Consider the following 17,996-nt stretch of genomic DNA (forward strand, 5'->3'; position numbering starts at 1 on the left):
TCTTTGGCTGCAATGAAAGGGTTTATACTTTATAGTCAATCCAGTTCCTTTTTTTGACTATGTCACTGTCATTTTAAAAACAATACAAGCAAAAGGTCTCATCTAAGCTATTATATCATGCCAAAAAATTACAGAGATGTATACATATTTTTGTGCTCTGTTTTCAATATACCGTATTTACTCGTGTATAGCGCGCCCTCGTGTATAGCGCGCACCACGATTTTTGCAACAAATTCCAAAGAAAAATTTTTTTTTTCCCCATAAATAAATTTTACTAACATTTTGTGGTACCTGTACGTGTGAAACAAATGATAATTTAAATTGATGTGTGGTGATGCGTCAGGAAAATACTTAAACTCTGCTGTGTAGACGGAAGATAATGAAGCGCTGTATCGTCACAACTGGTACTTGGGCGGAGGGAGGGAGGGAGGCAGGCAGTAACAGAGACGCGCGGAGGATTAGATGACTCACCGGTAGCAGCTGGGACGAGGAAGCGAAGGAAGTGGGAGGGGGAATGGCGACAACATTCTTTCTCTCTCTTTTATTTTACTAGCTGCGTTGGCTTTGTGTAGAGGGGGGGAAGGTCTAAAAATAAACAAGAGACGTGCGAGCTTGCGCGCGCACGTGTGTGTGTGTGTGTGTGTGTGTGTGTGTGTGTGTGTGTGAAAGAGAGGCCTTGTTGCTTGTGCGTATGTGTGGGGGGCTGGCCAGAAACGTCAACAATCACCTGGCAGTTAACGACTTCCACTCCTCCCTTCCCCACCCCCTTTTTTTTTTTCCGTGTATAGCGCGCATCCTTATTTTTTTCCCTTACTTGAGGGGAAAAAAGGGCGCGCTATACACGAGTATATACGGTACATGTGTATTAATTATTAATCTATTTTAAAATTGCAGACAAAAATTACACAAAATCATGTATTTAAGTTATTTTTACACTTTATATCACACGACATGCAGGAAGTATGCATTCAGATGGAGCATCATATAATCTAGGAAGAGCGTTAATGCAGCCAGATAATTCGCTGTGAAAGTACAGCATTATCTGCGTGTCATGCAACACATGTAAATGTACGGATGTGGTCCCCGCTGCCATGACGTGCCTGACCGGGCAGCGGCCAGGAGTTCTACAAGGAGTGGGTTCTAGGCTCCGAGACACTTGTCTCCCTCTACCAAACCCCTCTGGAGGGTGGCACACAAGCCAGCGCAACTACCTGCTTTCAGCCTGCAAGCAGTTAGCGATTCGCCTGCTCGGAGAGAGACAATCAACTTTCTTCTGTGCATCGCCCTCTCGCTGATCAGGAGCCAAGCGACACAACCTCCCCCTTCGAAGGCATCTCTCGCGAACAGTGCGACCCTGAGTCTCATACAGTGCTCTCAGGGCTTCAGCGACCAGTTTTCATGCTATAGTGAGTGAAGTTTCAGTCTGAAATCATTCTGAAGTGGAACAATTTTTTGACCTCTTGAACAACCTTATGAGGTTACCTTTAAAAATGTAATCTATTTTTGGTATGTGAACAGAGATTTGAAATGACAGAAGGCCTTACAGAATTGTGAGATAAGACTTATAATTTATGTAGTTTATGTTGGATTGGAGTGTTTGGCCTTTCATTTTACTCAGTTGGAGATCGTCATTTAACATCATGCTAAAAATAATAAAAATAAAATATAATTAAAACACCTGCCAACTTGGCAAGAACACCATCAGTAAGATTGGAAAATAAAATTATTTTTTAAAAAAACAGAAAAGAAAAAAATGCTTTCTATGTAGTACAAACTAAAAAGTATAAAATACTCTTTAAATTTAAGTAATTTGTTCTACAGTGACAAAATGTACTACAACTCTTTAAAAAAAGATTTTTTTTTAGTACCTATGCTTAAAATAAGACAGGTAAAAAAACAACAAAATTTGAATGAAATAAAAGCGTGGGTGCTTGATATCAGTTGTCTTAAATTTTCTATCACTTATGTCTATTTGTTAGGATGGAGTCATTATGAAAATGAAACAAGAGAGCAATGCAAGCTTGATATCAGAAGTCTTAAATTTTCTACCAATAATTGCTATTCTTTAGGACAGTTGATATGAAAATGTCAGAAGAAACACACCATGCTTTTAATTCATTTAAGTTGTTTTGTTTATTAATTTATTTGAATTTTAAGCTTATTAAAAAAATTACGTTACAGTACATAGTATAGTTACACTGTCGCTATTGAACAAATAACTTAATTAAAAATATTATTTTATACTTTTTTAGTTCAAATTGTAGAACAAATTTTTATATATTACTTGAAATGATCAATCACTTGAAAAAGCAATCAAATATGTACTTAAATCAATTTTCAGTCCCAAAAATTTCGGGGGCAATTGACCACCATCCCGTGAGGAGTCCGATGGTGCCCGAAGACCTAGGAAGCACATCAAAATCAAAGTACGTCAATTTTCCCTGCTTTAAAAAAAATCAGTGTCAAATGACCTTCCCCTGAGGGAGAAGCAGGTTCAGATCCCTGAATGGCTTGGAAACTGTACAAATTTAAAGAGAATCTATTCTGAAATTTACAAAATTTCGTGGGTTGACCTCCTGTGGAAGGAGTGGATCTGAGGGAGGGAGGGGGGGGGGGGGAGATCTCTTCCCAAGCTCCGGCCTCACGGATACACAATAAGCATGGTTATTGCCCATAGCTCGAAAGTACTGGTATTTTGCCCATAACTCTTAAGTAGTAGTTTTTTGCCACTATAAACCCCCCTCCCCCCATCTTCAGTTTATAGTCATGGGATTATTGTAATGTCATCAGGATTACATACACATACTTGCAAAGTTTCAAATCGATACGACAATTAGAAGTAGGCAGAAATCAACATCAAGATTTGATTACATAGTTACAAGTGAAGCTAATAAAAGTGTGTTAAAACACTAAATTTTTACGTAAATCATGTGCGATTATTCAATCAATGTCAGTGAAACATGCACCGTAAATAAACTAACATCCTAAACACAATAGTTTAATGGATGCATACCTGTACAAAATCTACTTAATACCTACAGGACTAATTAAAGTACATAAAAAAGAACAGAGCCTAATTGCTTCAAATATAGGTGAACTTACCAAGAGATATGAGCCAACTAGTAGAAAAAAAAAAAAAGTCTATATTGTTCACAACTATGGTAATATTCTTATATCCTGGCTTTTATAAATAAAATAATAACAAATACTTTTTTGTAACACTAAAGATGTTGCTTTATTTACCCTAAAAAAAATTGTTTCTAAATTCCAAATAATTTCTGAGAAATTGCACTTTATAGGTTACCGAAGCCATTTCTTTGAATATAGCTGCAGTTTTCGCTCTGTCTGAAGTCAGGAACATTTTCCAAAACCAGTTTCCAATATGATCTGCTGCACTGAACAAACTGTTATGTTCTATTAAAATACTGGTGAAATAGCATTCCGATTGAATCACATCAGAAAGTACTGGTACGGCTCGTCGAAAAGAAAATGTTGCCTCAGCAGATTTCATAAACTAACGTGTTTCAAACAGTTCACGTTATTAGAAACATTGTTCTTCCCCGCATAAGAAACATTTAAATCATAGCATATGCTGAAAAACGCATAGTTTGGGCCTTCTTTTTTCCACTCTGATATACAAAAACAGTTCCGAATATATCTAAACACATGTTTTTTAAACATTATGATGGCACAAGCAAACTCACTGAATACAAAATATCTTCATACACAAGCATTCAACTTCCGAAGACACACAGAAAAATACAATCTAACAACACATACCACCATTTCTGCCACAGAGCTAGAATAATATGAATAGGTTCCCCTTTAGGTTATTTAACAGAGAGAAAAAGAAGGGGGGGGGGGGGTGGGGGGAAATTGTACAGTTGGTTAGCTCAATTTAGTTCCATTCAATATTTTTCACCTTTTCTTGTTTACGTGACAAAATACGTCAGTCAAGATAAGCTGCCATATTGTAACAGAAACAAAATGCAAACAATATAAACATTTCCACTATTGGGGAAAAAAGAGAGAAATAAATCATAAGCTTGAAAAGTTTGAGATGTTCAGCATTTCTGTACAACCGTAATGTACATTATTGTCCGCACAAATTACGGGAAAACCGTAAAAGTTGGCAGGTATGAAAAAGGCAGAAGCAGATAAGAAGTGTTATCAAAGGCAACATGGGAATAAACCGCCAAAAGAGGCGCCGAAAAGTACCAGTAAATGGACGCCAGGGTACAGTATGCTGAAGAAGGCATTGTTTCGTTTGAGATCATACCTGCATCCTTACTATTCTCAATTAATCTCTCTTTTTAAATAAAAAAAAATACTAATAATTTATCTCTATCTATACTTCATAAGCAAGATGTTTCATTCTGTCATGCAAGGACTTCTTGTACAATTATTTTTTACATTTTACTCAAAAAGTATTAATTTGAAAGTGAAACAAACTGCAGCATTGATGCAAGTTTAAGGACAGGGCCTAGTCAAAGGATAATAAATAATAATCCAATACCATTCCTCTTACAGCAATTTGTCAAGTCTTTGCTGGGTGGTTCACAAGTGATGCTCAACAGCAGCTTTCAAAGCAAGGATCAACTAGGCCTACTATATTTCAGTCACCACAGATCATCTTATACTATCAGAAAAAATTAAAAACTGTAATACAAATCATAAATAAAAACTACAAACATTCTTTACTTAGAAACAGCTATAAATAAAATTGCTCCACAGGAACAAAGTACCTTGCTAAATTATTTTCCCACTCAGAACAAATTTTTTTAAATCTTGCTATGACATCAGTCAATAGCAAAATAGTCGCAGCAGTGCACCAATATGACTTTACTAATTAGTAATTACCGATTCCATTTCTGATTATAAAAGTAATAGGAACAACCACATGTTATGTTCTATCTTAATTAAATAAACACTTTTGTTGTCATTTACTCAGCATAGGCTTACATGACACAAAAGAATACAAACACTTTGACAAATATGGAAAAGATTTTAAAATGAACGAAAACTTAAATAAACAGAATAACTAATATTCAGAATTGGTGATGGTTTCACTAATTACGATGGACCAAAATCAGTGAATAACAGTAATGATCTGGGGCATCAGTACACCAGCATCCAACGGCACGTATCGAAGTCTTGCTGCTCAAAGGATGACACAGCAGCGGCAGTAGCGCTGGCGAGAGCCGGCCGTGGCGGGGGGTGGAGTCACGGGAGCGAAGTAGGCGTGCACCCTGATGTTGGGCAGGTGGTTCTACAACACACCAGCCAGCACTTGCCAAGCATCTCTACACATAACCCTGGAATATATTTATTCCATCCGTCAAGATCACAAAACGTTTTCTGCATTTCAAGTTCCTATACAGCCTTAATTTTAACATAACAAGTAAACCTGTGTGAATATTGAATTTGAATAGTAAGTGAGAATTAGAATCCCACGAAATATTTTTGTTTCACGGCATGTAATAATTTTGGAAAATTAGATAAAAATAATTAAAGTGGAAAGTTGGTTAAGTCAGCCACAATAATTATAGGGAAAATGTTTTGTTAAAATATTTCAAAAACTGTTTATTTTTTATATTTTTTATTATGCAGCTTACTTAACCTAACCAACATTTCTTTTCAGTTCCTATTCGCCTTATTATCGACAACCTGCTACTCTACATATTGACACAAAAAATTTTCACATACTGCAAAATACCATGAAATCAATTGCACGTTATGAAAAAATTATGAGAGTGAAATTCTAAGATGTGCACGCATCACTGTAACACAAAATTAACAGGTTGAAGCTGCCCGCTAAACCGCTCATTAAGTCTTGAAAAACAGTTACCAACAAAATAGAAATAGAACCTCTATTAGTCACGCATGTTGGCACGCTCATCGCCTCTGATCACTGTTTTCATATTTATTATATTTATTCACATGTTCAGATGAACTGGGAATAGCATATGCTGATATCTAGTTGTCACTGTTTTGGAGAATATATAGTCAAACTATGCATTTGTACTTGTCTCTTTGAGTTTAAGTCCAATAGTAGTTTGATTTGAGCTTAGTGTTAACTGTTTTCTATGGCTCCCAATCAATCTAAAAAGAAAAGATTATTGCAACATAATCAAGTTGTGTTTCATTACTTATAATGTTATAATAGCCTTCCAACCTGAGAAAAAAAAAATCAAGCACAAGTTTACTTCTATGTTAGCTAAAGAAACACATCCTATAGATATTTATTTTTCATGTTGGTGTGCTTATTTATGCTTCAAATTATTTTCCTTACTAAAAGCAACCTTGATTGAATACAGGATACATTGCGCAACACAGAACTGTCAAAGTGGCACGTGTGCACCTCAGGTTGGAAAACAAGAGAGAAACGCACCCTGAGACGGCGGATTCCCGCACGCGTGATGAGCTGGCAGTCGTACAGCTCTATCCTCTGCAGGTTGTGACAGGAGACGAGGTGTTCCAGCGATGCATCCGTGATCAGAGGACAGTTGTCCAGCTCCAGCACCGTGAGGTTCTCTGCTGCACATGGCGAAGTGCCCAGATGCCTGATGCCCTCGTCCGTGATCAGCTCGCAGTGCGACAGGCTCTGCCGGCACCAAGCAACACCACACAGCCGCTCCGTGAACACGCACCACTAGTCTTCCAGCATCACGTCCTGCGAGAGCAGGCAGTGCTCACCAGGTTCTCGAGGCGCGGGCAGCCCATGGCCAGATGAATGAGCGTGGCGTCCGTGATGAGCACGCACTCCTCCAAGTCCATTCTCTCCAGCAAACGGCAGCTCTGTGCATGCACACACACTACGGTTGTTACGAGCTTGGCTTAGTCTCATTTAATGTAGGCGAGTTTTCCATTCATTCCAGTCTTGCTTTTGTAAATATTAGAGACAATAATTATTTTAAACATAATTATTAACTTTGTTTATTTTTCAGAATAATAATATTTACTGTATGGTAAAGTTGATGTATGACTTTTTAGTAATAATCAAAATGTGTTTGTTGATAGGTACATGCTATGCGTATCCTTGAGCAAGTCGAGAAACAAAGAACATGTACACAAAACCAATTGAGTGCTCGAGATTTACCTGCTTGTTTTTGTTAACAATATATGTATTCGCAGACTCTCACAAGCCATTTCTTTGGTTTCGCTCGAACACAACCCTTTTTTCATTTCCGGGGAACAACAAGATAAAATGCCCCACTCTGCTTTTGAGCGAGTGTGTGAACCGCAGAATGCACTCAATTTGTGTGGAGTAAAATAACCTTCAGTGCTTTTATTTTTGTATTTTTGTTTGTGAGTGTAAAGGTGTTTGTGATATAAACTTGCTCTCACACGCAGTATGGCGTTTTCTGGGACATCTTGGATTCAACGAGCGCCTACGGAGACTTTGGGGAAACAACTGCTGGACCTAAAAGTCAATGACTTAAGGGCGCCGTCTGGACGATGGAAGGAAGCCACTGTAGACATTAAGCTCTATATCTCTCCTTTAGAAAGTACTAGAGATTTTCAATTTTTGTTTGGGCAGGAAAGGAGTAAAAAGAACACTCGACGTCGGTCTGGTGGATTTAAGTTGTCTCATACCCACCTTGACACTTTTGCGACCCCGCCAATATCACGAAAATGGCTCTTTTCAACCTATGTTTTTGTGCAGTAAAAATCGTCAGAATTTAAGGAACTCACCAGTCAGACGCGCACTTGACCTTCTTGCATTGATTCCTGCATTTAAACAGGCATGTCACCGCGGAAAATTTTTAATGGCAATACTAGAGGTAAACGTATGCACGGGCGAAACTGCTAGCCACCTCGTGGCGCCCTCTGTAGCTGTACCGGCAGCCAGCTGCTATCTCTCCCGCCGCGGTGGCACGGCGCGTAGGAGGGGAGTGGGGAGGTGGGTGCGGGCCGAGGCCTTGCCTACTCAGGGCGATAGTGGCCCTTCTCCTCCTCTTCCCCCTGTCGATCATTAAATATTTACTTGATTATAGTTTTAATAAAAATATGCATTTACATTCTTGGTTCGAACCTGGTGAGGACAAAAATAAATTGCGAAAAACCACTAGAAGACTTTCATACTCTGTTAGTTTACTTTTGAAGAATAGCTTACATGCTAGTTTTCTCTATTGTTCTTTCAGTTATTCCTTCATCAATTTAATTGTGATTACAAAAAAAAAATCGTTTGTTTTATTACAAATGTGACTCTTGCGATTTTTCAAACGAGAGAAATTTTACACAGAATTTTTTCCATGTTTTTACATTTTGTTAAATTCTATAAGTACAAATGATCAGAGAAAACTGGTTGTTTATGAGGTAAAATTAAACACATTAGTACGATATTATTATGTATACTGTAAGTTAGGACCATTAAAATATAAGGTAAAGCTTTGATCCGTGTGTAGTCGAGTGACCTTCAGAATATGCTTCTACTAAGTGATTACTGAGCTTGCCCGCAAGTGTTTACCATAAAACCTTAGGCCTATGTGTATCATCAAGTAGATTTGTAAAATTAAAAACAGTATTTTTTTTGTCAGAAAATCATTCGAGAATTACTGATGAAAGGTGCTGTTATTTGGCCTAAATTTCTTAAAGTTAATTTAAGAATGCAAAATATTTTTTAAAGGATAGAGCATGTAATTTCAATTCCAAGTTGAATTTTTAGAATTGACATAGTTGGTATTATTTTCAGGACACAATTTGTACCACCTGAAATATATTTTACTCACACTACTACAGCAAACCTCTCTGAAACAATGTAGGCCTGCGTTTTTGTGATTCATAGACATGTGTATAAAAATAATAAATAAATACACTGAACAATTAATTTTATTTCAGAACTAGAAATGGCAATGAATCAGAAGCTCAAAGTAATCAAGGAAAATTCTAGAGAGAAGCAAACTATGGTTCTGTAGTTGTTCCAGTTTCAAGAGATCTTGTTGAAGGGTGAGAAACTAAATCAACACTACAGCTTAAAATAATTTTCAATATTTTCTTAATTATACTTATATTGGCATGTAGAACTGTGAACACACCGCATTTTAGGAAAACTCAGTCTTATGTCAGAAGTTGGCAAGAGGTAGCAAGAAATTTCGTTTAGGATATCTGGGCGAGTTGGTATTTTATCAATCAATTCAGCAAGTGTGTAACATTATTTAGTTCAATATAAATATATGTATTTTATTCCATGCGTCATAATAAATATAACAAAATGGAAGTCATTTTATATGAAACTGTACATAATTCATTTTTCAAGTGTTAGCATATGCTATTTAAAGAAGAGACATTCTTAACAAACTTAATAGTATTGTATTACTTTTCTAAACGTAATTATGTATTGAAATGTTACTTTTGGAAATAATTTAATGGCATACATATCTTAGCCTTTTAATTAAGTTATTAATTTTATTTTCAGAGAAAACTTAGTTTCTCTTACAATTCTTCAACCAGTACCACCTGACAACAAAATTCCTCCAGAGAGTTCGTCAACACACCACCCAGACATAGGCCTATCACCCAATAGGTATGACTATCTTGTAATTTAGCTCGTTAAATTACTGCACAATTTTCTTACTAGTAATTTAATGAGGTATTATTGTACTCTTAAACAGGTCTTTCATTTACTTTTCAGAGTTACAGTCATTTCTGATCAAAGTGACTGTCACAAAAAATTTAAACAAGATAATATTATCATACAAACGCAAGCAAGTTCATCGTGGAAGAACAGTTAATGAAATACCCTCAAGAAATCTCTCTGAGCTCTATGGCTGTGATTATTATGATGTAAGTGGTATTGAACCTCTTGACCAAATTTCTGTTGAAAATTATAAATTACAAATGAATTATGATTATTTTCCCAGTTCTTTTGTAAAAGAACATTCTCTGACTGGGTGAAGAATATTTGATGTCAACCATTTATTTAATGAAATAAGAAGAATGAGCAGGCATAACAAGGCATTAGATTGTTCGTTTGAAAATATTAAATTGATTAACGAACAAAGAAAAGGTATGGAGAGTGTGTATCATTTCCAGTGCTCCATGTGTGGTGTGAAAGATAAATTAGTCTCGGACAATCCAAACAAGAAGTGTATGGACATTAACAATGCTTGGGTCAGTAGTATGCTACTAACATGGCAATCTTTTACCCAAATGAAAGAAATTACATCATCGCTAGACATGCCTTGCTGTTCTAAAGATAAATATTACAAATGTGAAAGGCAACTACAGTCTGTTATACATGACGTAGCATGACTTCAAATGGAAGAAGCAGCGAAAGAAGAAGCTCGCCTAGCAGTGGCTGCAGGCTCCGTAGATGCAGAAGGGATTCCCCTTATTACTGTAATAACTGATGGAGCTTGGTGTAAACGATCATATGGAAATTACAATGCAATGTCGGGAGTGGTCTTTTGCATTATCAATCATTTATACTGTTTGCATATCATCAATAGTCAATCCACTAAATATTTGACTGTGTGTATATATTTTTTTCCAGGCTTGCATCATTGGTGCTCTAACAAACAAAGTAATTTTCATTAGTGTTAGAAATTCATACTGCTGCATCTGTACCCGTGCGGAGTCAAAGGATATACCTGTCAGTGATCATGTTTGCTATAAAAACTGGAACAAATCTGCTACAGCAATGGAATCAGATATAATTGTTGAGGGGTTTAAGTGTAGTGTTGCAATGCATGGCGTTAAATATCACCAGCTGATCGGTAAGAACCTACAAGAAACACTTCTTGATTATTTTTTGCTAACACATTTTCCTTTCAGATATTTTATTTTAAAGTTGTGTGTGTTTAACTATTGTCACTACATACATCTTTAAAAGTAGATAACAAAAACAATTTTTTGGTAGTTATTGAAAGAGTTATAATACATAATGTATTTGTATTATAGGAGATGGTGATAGCAGCGTAATGCGCCAGCTGGAGAAAGCGAAACCTTACGAACATACGTTCGTAATACAAAAAATAGAGTGTGTAAATCACATTACCTCAGATGATTACGCGATATTGCTACGAAGACTAAAAATACATGTGGAAATGTTCCCATTGTGATTAGGAAAGCATTGTGAAACAGGCTACTACCGTACTACGTCTTCGTTATGCCATCACATGTGCAATTAAATACAGAAAAGGTGAGAGAGGAATAACTGAACAAGAACGTGTAAAGGAATTACGGAGTGATATTCACAATGGACCATTTCATGTATTCGGGGACCATTCAAAGTGCAGTGAACGAGAATACTATTGTGATGGTTCTAGAAGCACAGAAGAGAATATAGTTACAAGCATGAAAAGTATGGGCATGTGGGGTGAAATAATGTCAGCAAATAATCTGGTAGTTCATCATGCAGACAGTCTCTTGAAAAACATGACAACAAATAAAGCTGAGTCTTTTAATAATACAGTTGCAAAGTTTGTTATTGGTAAAAGAGTCAACTTTTCTCTCCGTGGTGGATACCTTACCAGAAGTGAACTTTCCGTGATTTCGTGCAATGGAGATGGTAACGAACAAGCCAAAATTCACAAAAAATTCACAAATCACAGTCCTGGTGAATATTCAAAGAAATATTTAAAAGCAAAAAAAAAAAAAAAATTCTGCTGAAAAAAAAAGAGGCACTTGGAAAACCCCACAAAGAAGACTAAAAAGAAAATTAACTTTTCAGAAGACTCACATTATGGCAATGTTTCTCAGATACCAGACATGAATCCTGAAGAATACGAAAAGAAAAAAGAAGAATTTTTGAGAGGACTTCAGTGTGACAGCAAAAAAATTCAGGATATCCAGTCATCAACCACTGGACAAAGGCACTGTATCTTGTGAAAATGTGAAAGATCAAAGAGTTTGACGGCTTCAAATTTCGGAAAAAATATGTCGAATGAGAGATACAACACCGCGCTCTAAAACAGTTCAATCTATTTTATAGTCAACCTTCTCTGGAAACAAAGCAACTAAATATGGAATTGAGAACGAACCTCATGCAGTCACTCAGCTGGAACAGGAGCTGGGCTTAGTCATAATTCCTTCAGGACTTTTCATTGACGAAAATATGCAATTTCTAGCAGCATCGCCTGATGGGCTCATTGGTAGTGATGGCATCATTGAAATCAAATTCCCTGCAACTGCCAAGACTATGCTTCCTGAAACGGCAATTCTGGAGAAAAAAATTAATTTTTGTGAACTGAAGGATGGAAAAATGCATCTCAAGATCGGTCATATGTACATGTACCAAATTCAGGGACAACTTCATATTGCAGGTCGCAAATTCTACCTTTTTGTCGTTTCGACTCCAAAAGGAATGCTTTTTCAGAAAATCACAAAAGATGACCATTTCTGGAAAAGTTTAATGGAAGAAAAACTTATACAGTTAGTTCTACATGAATCCATTACTGCCAGAGTTGGTGGACCCAAGATTAACCCGCAATCTTCCCATAAGAGAGAACCTAAGTAAATAATGGGTTGCAATTGTGTTCAGTATCGCCTGTGGACTATGTAAGAAGAACAATATTAAAAATTATACTATAAGTATATTTATAAATAACATATATATATATATATATATATATATATATATATATATATATATATATATATATATATAAGAAGGAAACAAAAACAATATGGAATTTCTTTCCATAACGGTGACAGTGAGTTAACACATTCATAAGCAGAGGGATTGTAATGGGTTGTCAGGATTTATGATATTTACAAACACGTTTTTGAAGATGTTATCAAGCTCGCTGCTCAATCTTACATTTTATTTGTCAAAACCACACTAACGTGTCATGATGTAGTCCTTCAATGAAGATATTTAGAAAACACGGCGGTTTAATTTCAACTTAAATATTGGGTTTTACAATGTACTTTTTATAGAACTAGTATTTATACAGGTAATATGCCAAGTGTCATTCTGATTGGGAAATGATGTTTAACAAGAAAACCAGTTTAAATGTGCTCGTGCATATGTGTGTGGTGAGTTTGAGAAAACTGAATGCAGAAGGTGATTTCAAACAGAACATGTAAAATTGGTATCTGCATAAATAAGAAAGTAAAGGTGTGGACATAGTTGAAAAAAAATGTTTATTTTTGGATTGTATGTAAATACATTCAAAAATTTAATTAATCTTTAACACAGTTCTATATTTAAAAACAATTTTATTTTGTGGGTTATCTCTATGCATTATTTTCTTCTTCTATTTTGTTTGGTTTATGGATTCTTAGGTATATTTCGAAGAAAGACTACCTATTGTTATTGAAGCCGTTACCGAAGCCATCATGAAATCAAACGTTTGTGTGTATATACATATACAATTTATGGACACGATACTGCCTTAATTGTGCACAAATCATTTTCAAACTGATAAATAAAATGTAATACAATTTTGGTCGAATTCTTTAATGGGCATAATCCCACCAAAGGGGTAAAATGGGGAAGGTTTTGATTAACTTAACAATCGCTTTAAATCCCATAGTATGACAAATATTGCATCGTTTGAACGTATTATAACTCGTAGAAGTAATACCAAAAACTTTTGAATACATTTTTGATACGACCAACCATAAATGCAAGGGTCGGAAAAAACATGAGTTTTAGGACAGAAAAGTTCGTAGCTTCCTTAGTAGACACATCATCAAATCTTTTAGTATAGTTTGTAAATGTTATAATTTTTAACACATTTTTTTGTCTATAACAATTTTTGATAAGCCAAATGATTGCTCAAGGCGTTGTAAATAGCAAGGGTAGAAATATAACTCAATTTATGGTAAAACCCTTAAAAATGAATTATATAACAATTAATGTTAAATGTATATTTTTATTTTTTATCTAAAACTTTGGTCCAAAACAATTTTTGATTAGACCGCAAGAAGTTGAAAAAAAACTCATGTGGAGATAAAAAGAACTAAACAAAACTTCCGTACCAAGTACCTACACTATCAAAGTCATTCATATTTTTACTTAACTTTCTATATATTGTCAATAACGTTTATATGAAGTAAAATATTATGTAACCAGCCATTACTGCAAGCCGTGGGAATAAAAATGGTTAAAAGACAAAAAAATCATAACTTTTTAGTTGATATACATCAAAAATGAAATAATTTATTGAAAAATTCCTAAACATTATCCAAAACCTTTGTCTGAAACAATTGTCGATACGAAGAACTATTTACAGTTATAATAGAGGTTGAAAAAAGTTTTATATTTCCTATAAAATATGTTGAAATTTATTTTTAACTATCTTCATATTATCATAAACAATGATCCAGAGCAAATTTTTTTTGTGACCACTTATTAGTGCAAGGTATGAAAAGTAGTGTTAGAAGGTAATAAATGCGTAGGCGTAATATGAAATACGTTCTATGTTATTCAGTCCTGGATTAATTGAACTAAATATTTTAAAATAGTTTTGGGCCATGGAATAAGACAGTGTTCATTCGATCAATTTTGAATATTGTAGAACGTACAGGATGCTTAAAAAGTTTCAGAAGTTTATAGAAGTTTTTTGAACATTTCATGAAGCGATAGGTACTTCGAAATCTACCTAAACCTGTAGTCTGTGCCGAGAGGGATGGATTTCGATTATTCAATTTATCATACTGTGTAGTGCAGTGCTTATGAAGAAAGTTGAATGACAAACATTTATTTTGCAGCTGCCTTGAAGAATAGGTTTTTTTTGCTGTAAGGTATATTTTTATTTTGTTACTTGAAGATTTAATATTATTGAATAAATATTTTTCTTTGATGATTTAGATTCGTTTCATTTTTATCAAACTTTTTTAAAACTTATCTACTTTTTATTTCATAGTCTACCAAACATTCTTAAACTTAAAAAAAATTCCATTATCAAAACTCAAAATGTAACAGCCGTTAGTAAAAATGTGTGTCTTTTAAATTATTTGCATTTAAAATATCCCTACTACTGATTTTAGTCTGGAAATTTGCCTGTTTGCCTACGTATTTTTGACACCCTTGTGACTGAATAAAACTGCCGGCGCCCTTGGTGCAGAAATGCTGTTAATTTAGTAACCATCAAAATTAAGAAAAAGTTCAAAATTTAAACATTTTTGGTATTAAATATATTAGTGGTGCACCGATGCGGATACCGATGAATCGTAATCGGCGATAATGGGTACTTACCGATTAATCGTAATCGGCGATTATCTTAACGATTATGTTGCCGATTATTTACGTCCCGGCGTAATTAAGTAGGTTTTAACCGTGTAATATTTTGTTACAGATTTTAGGACGAAATACCGTAATATTTGTATATTATACAAAATTCATCTAACTCCGTCATATCATAATTACAGATATTTCGTTAAGTTTAATAAATCTCATTGCCTGGAACAATAAAAAATACATTTTTCCTACACGTTTATTTACGTTTCGTCTTTTGTTTGTTTGGTGGCCTTGTTCATTACCTATAGCCAGAGACGTAAAATAGATGTCACGCAATCAAAATACCACAAACAGTTGCAGTGGTTTCTATGACAATCGATCTTTTCGAGTCGTAGTAGCGGTTCAAAATCGTGGTCCCGATACCTTCTAGAGTTTATCACTGCATTTTACCAACTCGTTATGGGCTTCTTTGGTAACATTATCCGTTGTTGTGTTATTTGTATGTGACGTGAAAAGTTAAAAAGTATTTTTAATTACAGATCCCACGTCATATCCCATCTCACCTATGCATGCCCAACCTGGGCACACTCCTCCCTCTTCAATCTCCGACCGATCACCCGCACCTTCTTCCTCGGCACCCGTCTCATCCTTGGCCTCCCACGCGCCACCAACCGACAACACCTCCTCGACCAAACTGTACTCCCCCACATCCACAACACCATCTCCTCTGCCACAGAAAAATTCTTGAGAAACTGTTCCACCAACCTGAACCCCCTCATCCGACTCATAGCAGAACCTCCCCCCACAGCCCCACACCCCAGACGCCCCCTCTTTTCCACCACACACCTCCTCCCGGGTGACGCCTCAGACAGAGATGAAGCTGCCGATGCTGGAGGGGTCGGCGGATAACATCGGTGGCCCGCACGTCTACCGGTAACACTGCCCCACGAAGCACCACCTGCCGCCACCCTACCCGCAACAGTACCGCCAACCACACCACCCGATAAAATCACCGCATCAACAAGGTTGGGCCGAGCCAAACGGCTCAACCTCGCAACGAGAACAACATCCTTTCCAGCACAGCATCAGACCATCACACATCACAAAACATCATCTCCAAGGACTTTTAGTCGGAAGGGATATTGTAAATATGTATATATGTAATTCTTTTGTTTTTCTTTTTTGTACCAATCAAGTGTCACCCTCCATGTATATTATGTATTACCAAGTGATCCTAATAAAGGACGCGAATTTTTTGGCAGGGTGGACCCTCTGGGGGGGTCCCCCATTTAAAAAAAAAAAAAATATATATATATATATATATATATATATATATGTATTCAGTCAACATAAATAAAATAGCATGTGCTAGAATTGGTTTTTAGCCATTTTTATATAATTATAATGAGATGGCGAGTAGGGAGGAAAAAAATGAAGTGTGGAAACATTTTTCTATAAACTCAAGTGAACAAAATAAAGCAGCATGTTTATATTATTAAACGATAATTTCTTGATGCAACCTATGTGATAGTCGTTAATAATGCTAGTTTTCCGCAACTAAAACTTACCCATTGTAAATTACAATTATTAGACTGTAGTTCAAGTTGTTTACAATAACAAATATTTAAATAGAAGTTAATTTAATTTACACTTTGCAATGACTTAATAGTGTATTTTATATATTTTTGGTAAATATTTACAATCGCGGTAGATGCCAAAAAAATGCTAAAAATCTGAAAATACTTTTATTCTGTGCCCTTTCACTTCCTCTTTTCAAAACAACCGGCGGAGGTAAGAAATTCCAAATACTTTAGGAGATATCAAATTTTTTAATTTCATCATATGTAGAGTCGCGGTAGATGCCAAAAAAAATGCTAAAAATCTGATAATACTTTTATTCTGTGCTCTTTCACTTCCTCTTTTCAAATCAACCGGCGGAGGTAAGAAATTCCAAATACTTTAGGAGATATCAAATTTTTAAATTTTCATCACAATACCTGTGAATTCAGGCGGCCACCATTGTTTCTTGTTTGCGAGACGAGTATGATTTTTTTTCCCGCGACGTAGGTGAACGACTACATTGTTTCTTGTTTAGGAGTATCTATTAAAATCTGAAAATACTTTTATTATAGTTATGTTATGTTAGGTTAGCTACATTAAAACACTTTAAAAAACTATGGACGGTTAGTTAGGTTAGTATAGCTACATTAAAATAAACAGAGAAATATAAATATTAATAAATAAAACCGAGGTTGGCCGAAGGTAAATGGTTCGGGTGTAATCGGGAATGGCAGAACTTTATGTGCGTCTTGATTTACCGTTCGTGAATGCCTAATTAATTAAAATGGTCGATTAGGTCAGGTCAGTTACATTATTAATACTTTCAAACTAAGCAGACATTAAAAATAATATAAATTAATTTTAATGGTTGTTTAGTTTTAAAGTATTTATAATGTAGCTGACCTGACCTAACAAACCGGGACAAAGGATGAACGGTAGGAACTCACGTAATTTTTTTACTTATTACTTGCGCAACAAATAAAACATTAAAATTTGAAACATTAAAAACTCAGATACGTTAGAGGCGGGTACATTCCTTTGCCATTAGTAGAAAATGATGTAGTCGTTCTACCTACGTCGCGAAAATAAAAAATCATAAACGTAAACAAGCAACAATGGTCGGTTCACCTACGCGGAAAAAAATCATACTCGTCTCGTAAACAAGAAACAATGGTGGCCGCCTGAATTCACAGGTATTGTGATGAAAATCTAAAAATTCGATATCTCATAAAGTATTTGGAATTTCTTATCTCCTCCGGTTTTAATGTAAAGAGGAAGTGAAAGAGCATATAATAAAAGTAATTTC

At 35.5% G+C, this 17,996-nt stretch overlaps 1 protein-coding gene across 2 annotated transcripts in view; it reads right to left on the reverse strand.

The window, feature by feature from the left end:
* Positions 1 to 2,301: 2,301 nt before the first annotated feature.
* Positions 2,302 to 17,996, reverse strand: part of LOC134540059 (F-box/LRR-repeat protein 20) — a 43,139-nt gene continuing 27,444 nt past the window's right edge. The window contains exons 7-9 of one of the 2 annotated variants that reach the window (XM_063382519.1): positions 6,697 to 6,798; positions 6,392 to 6,604; positions 2,302 to 5,269 (exon numbers count right to left, since the gene is read on the reverse strand). In XM_063382519.1, coding sequence (XP_063238589.1) covers positions 5,162 to 5,269; positions 6,392 to 6,604; positions 6,697 to 6,798 — 423 coding nt within the window. In that variant the 3' untranslated portion in view covers positions 2,302 to 5,161. The remainder of the gene's footprint in view (positions 5,270 to 6,391; positions 6,605 to 6,696; positions 6,799 to 17,996) is intronic. The other variant, XM_063382518.1, reaches the window with a different exon arrangement.

The sequence above is a fragment of the Bacillus rossius genome, chromosome 16 (genome assembly GCF_032445375.1).
Source record: "Bacillus rossius redtenbacheri isolate Brsri chromosome 16, Brsri_v3, whole genome shotgun sequence".
In the NCBI taxonomy this organism is placed as follows: domain Eukaryota; kingdom Metazoa; phylum Arthropoda; class Insecta; order Phasmatodea; family Bacillidae; genus Bacillus; species Bacillus rossius.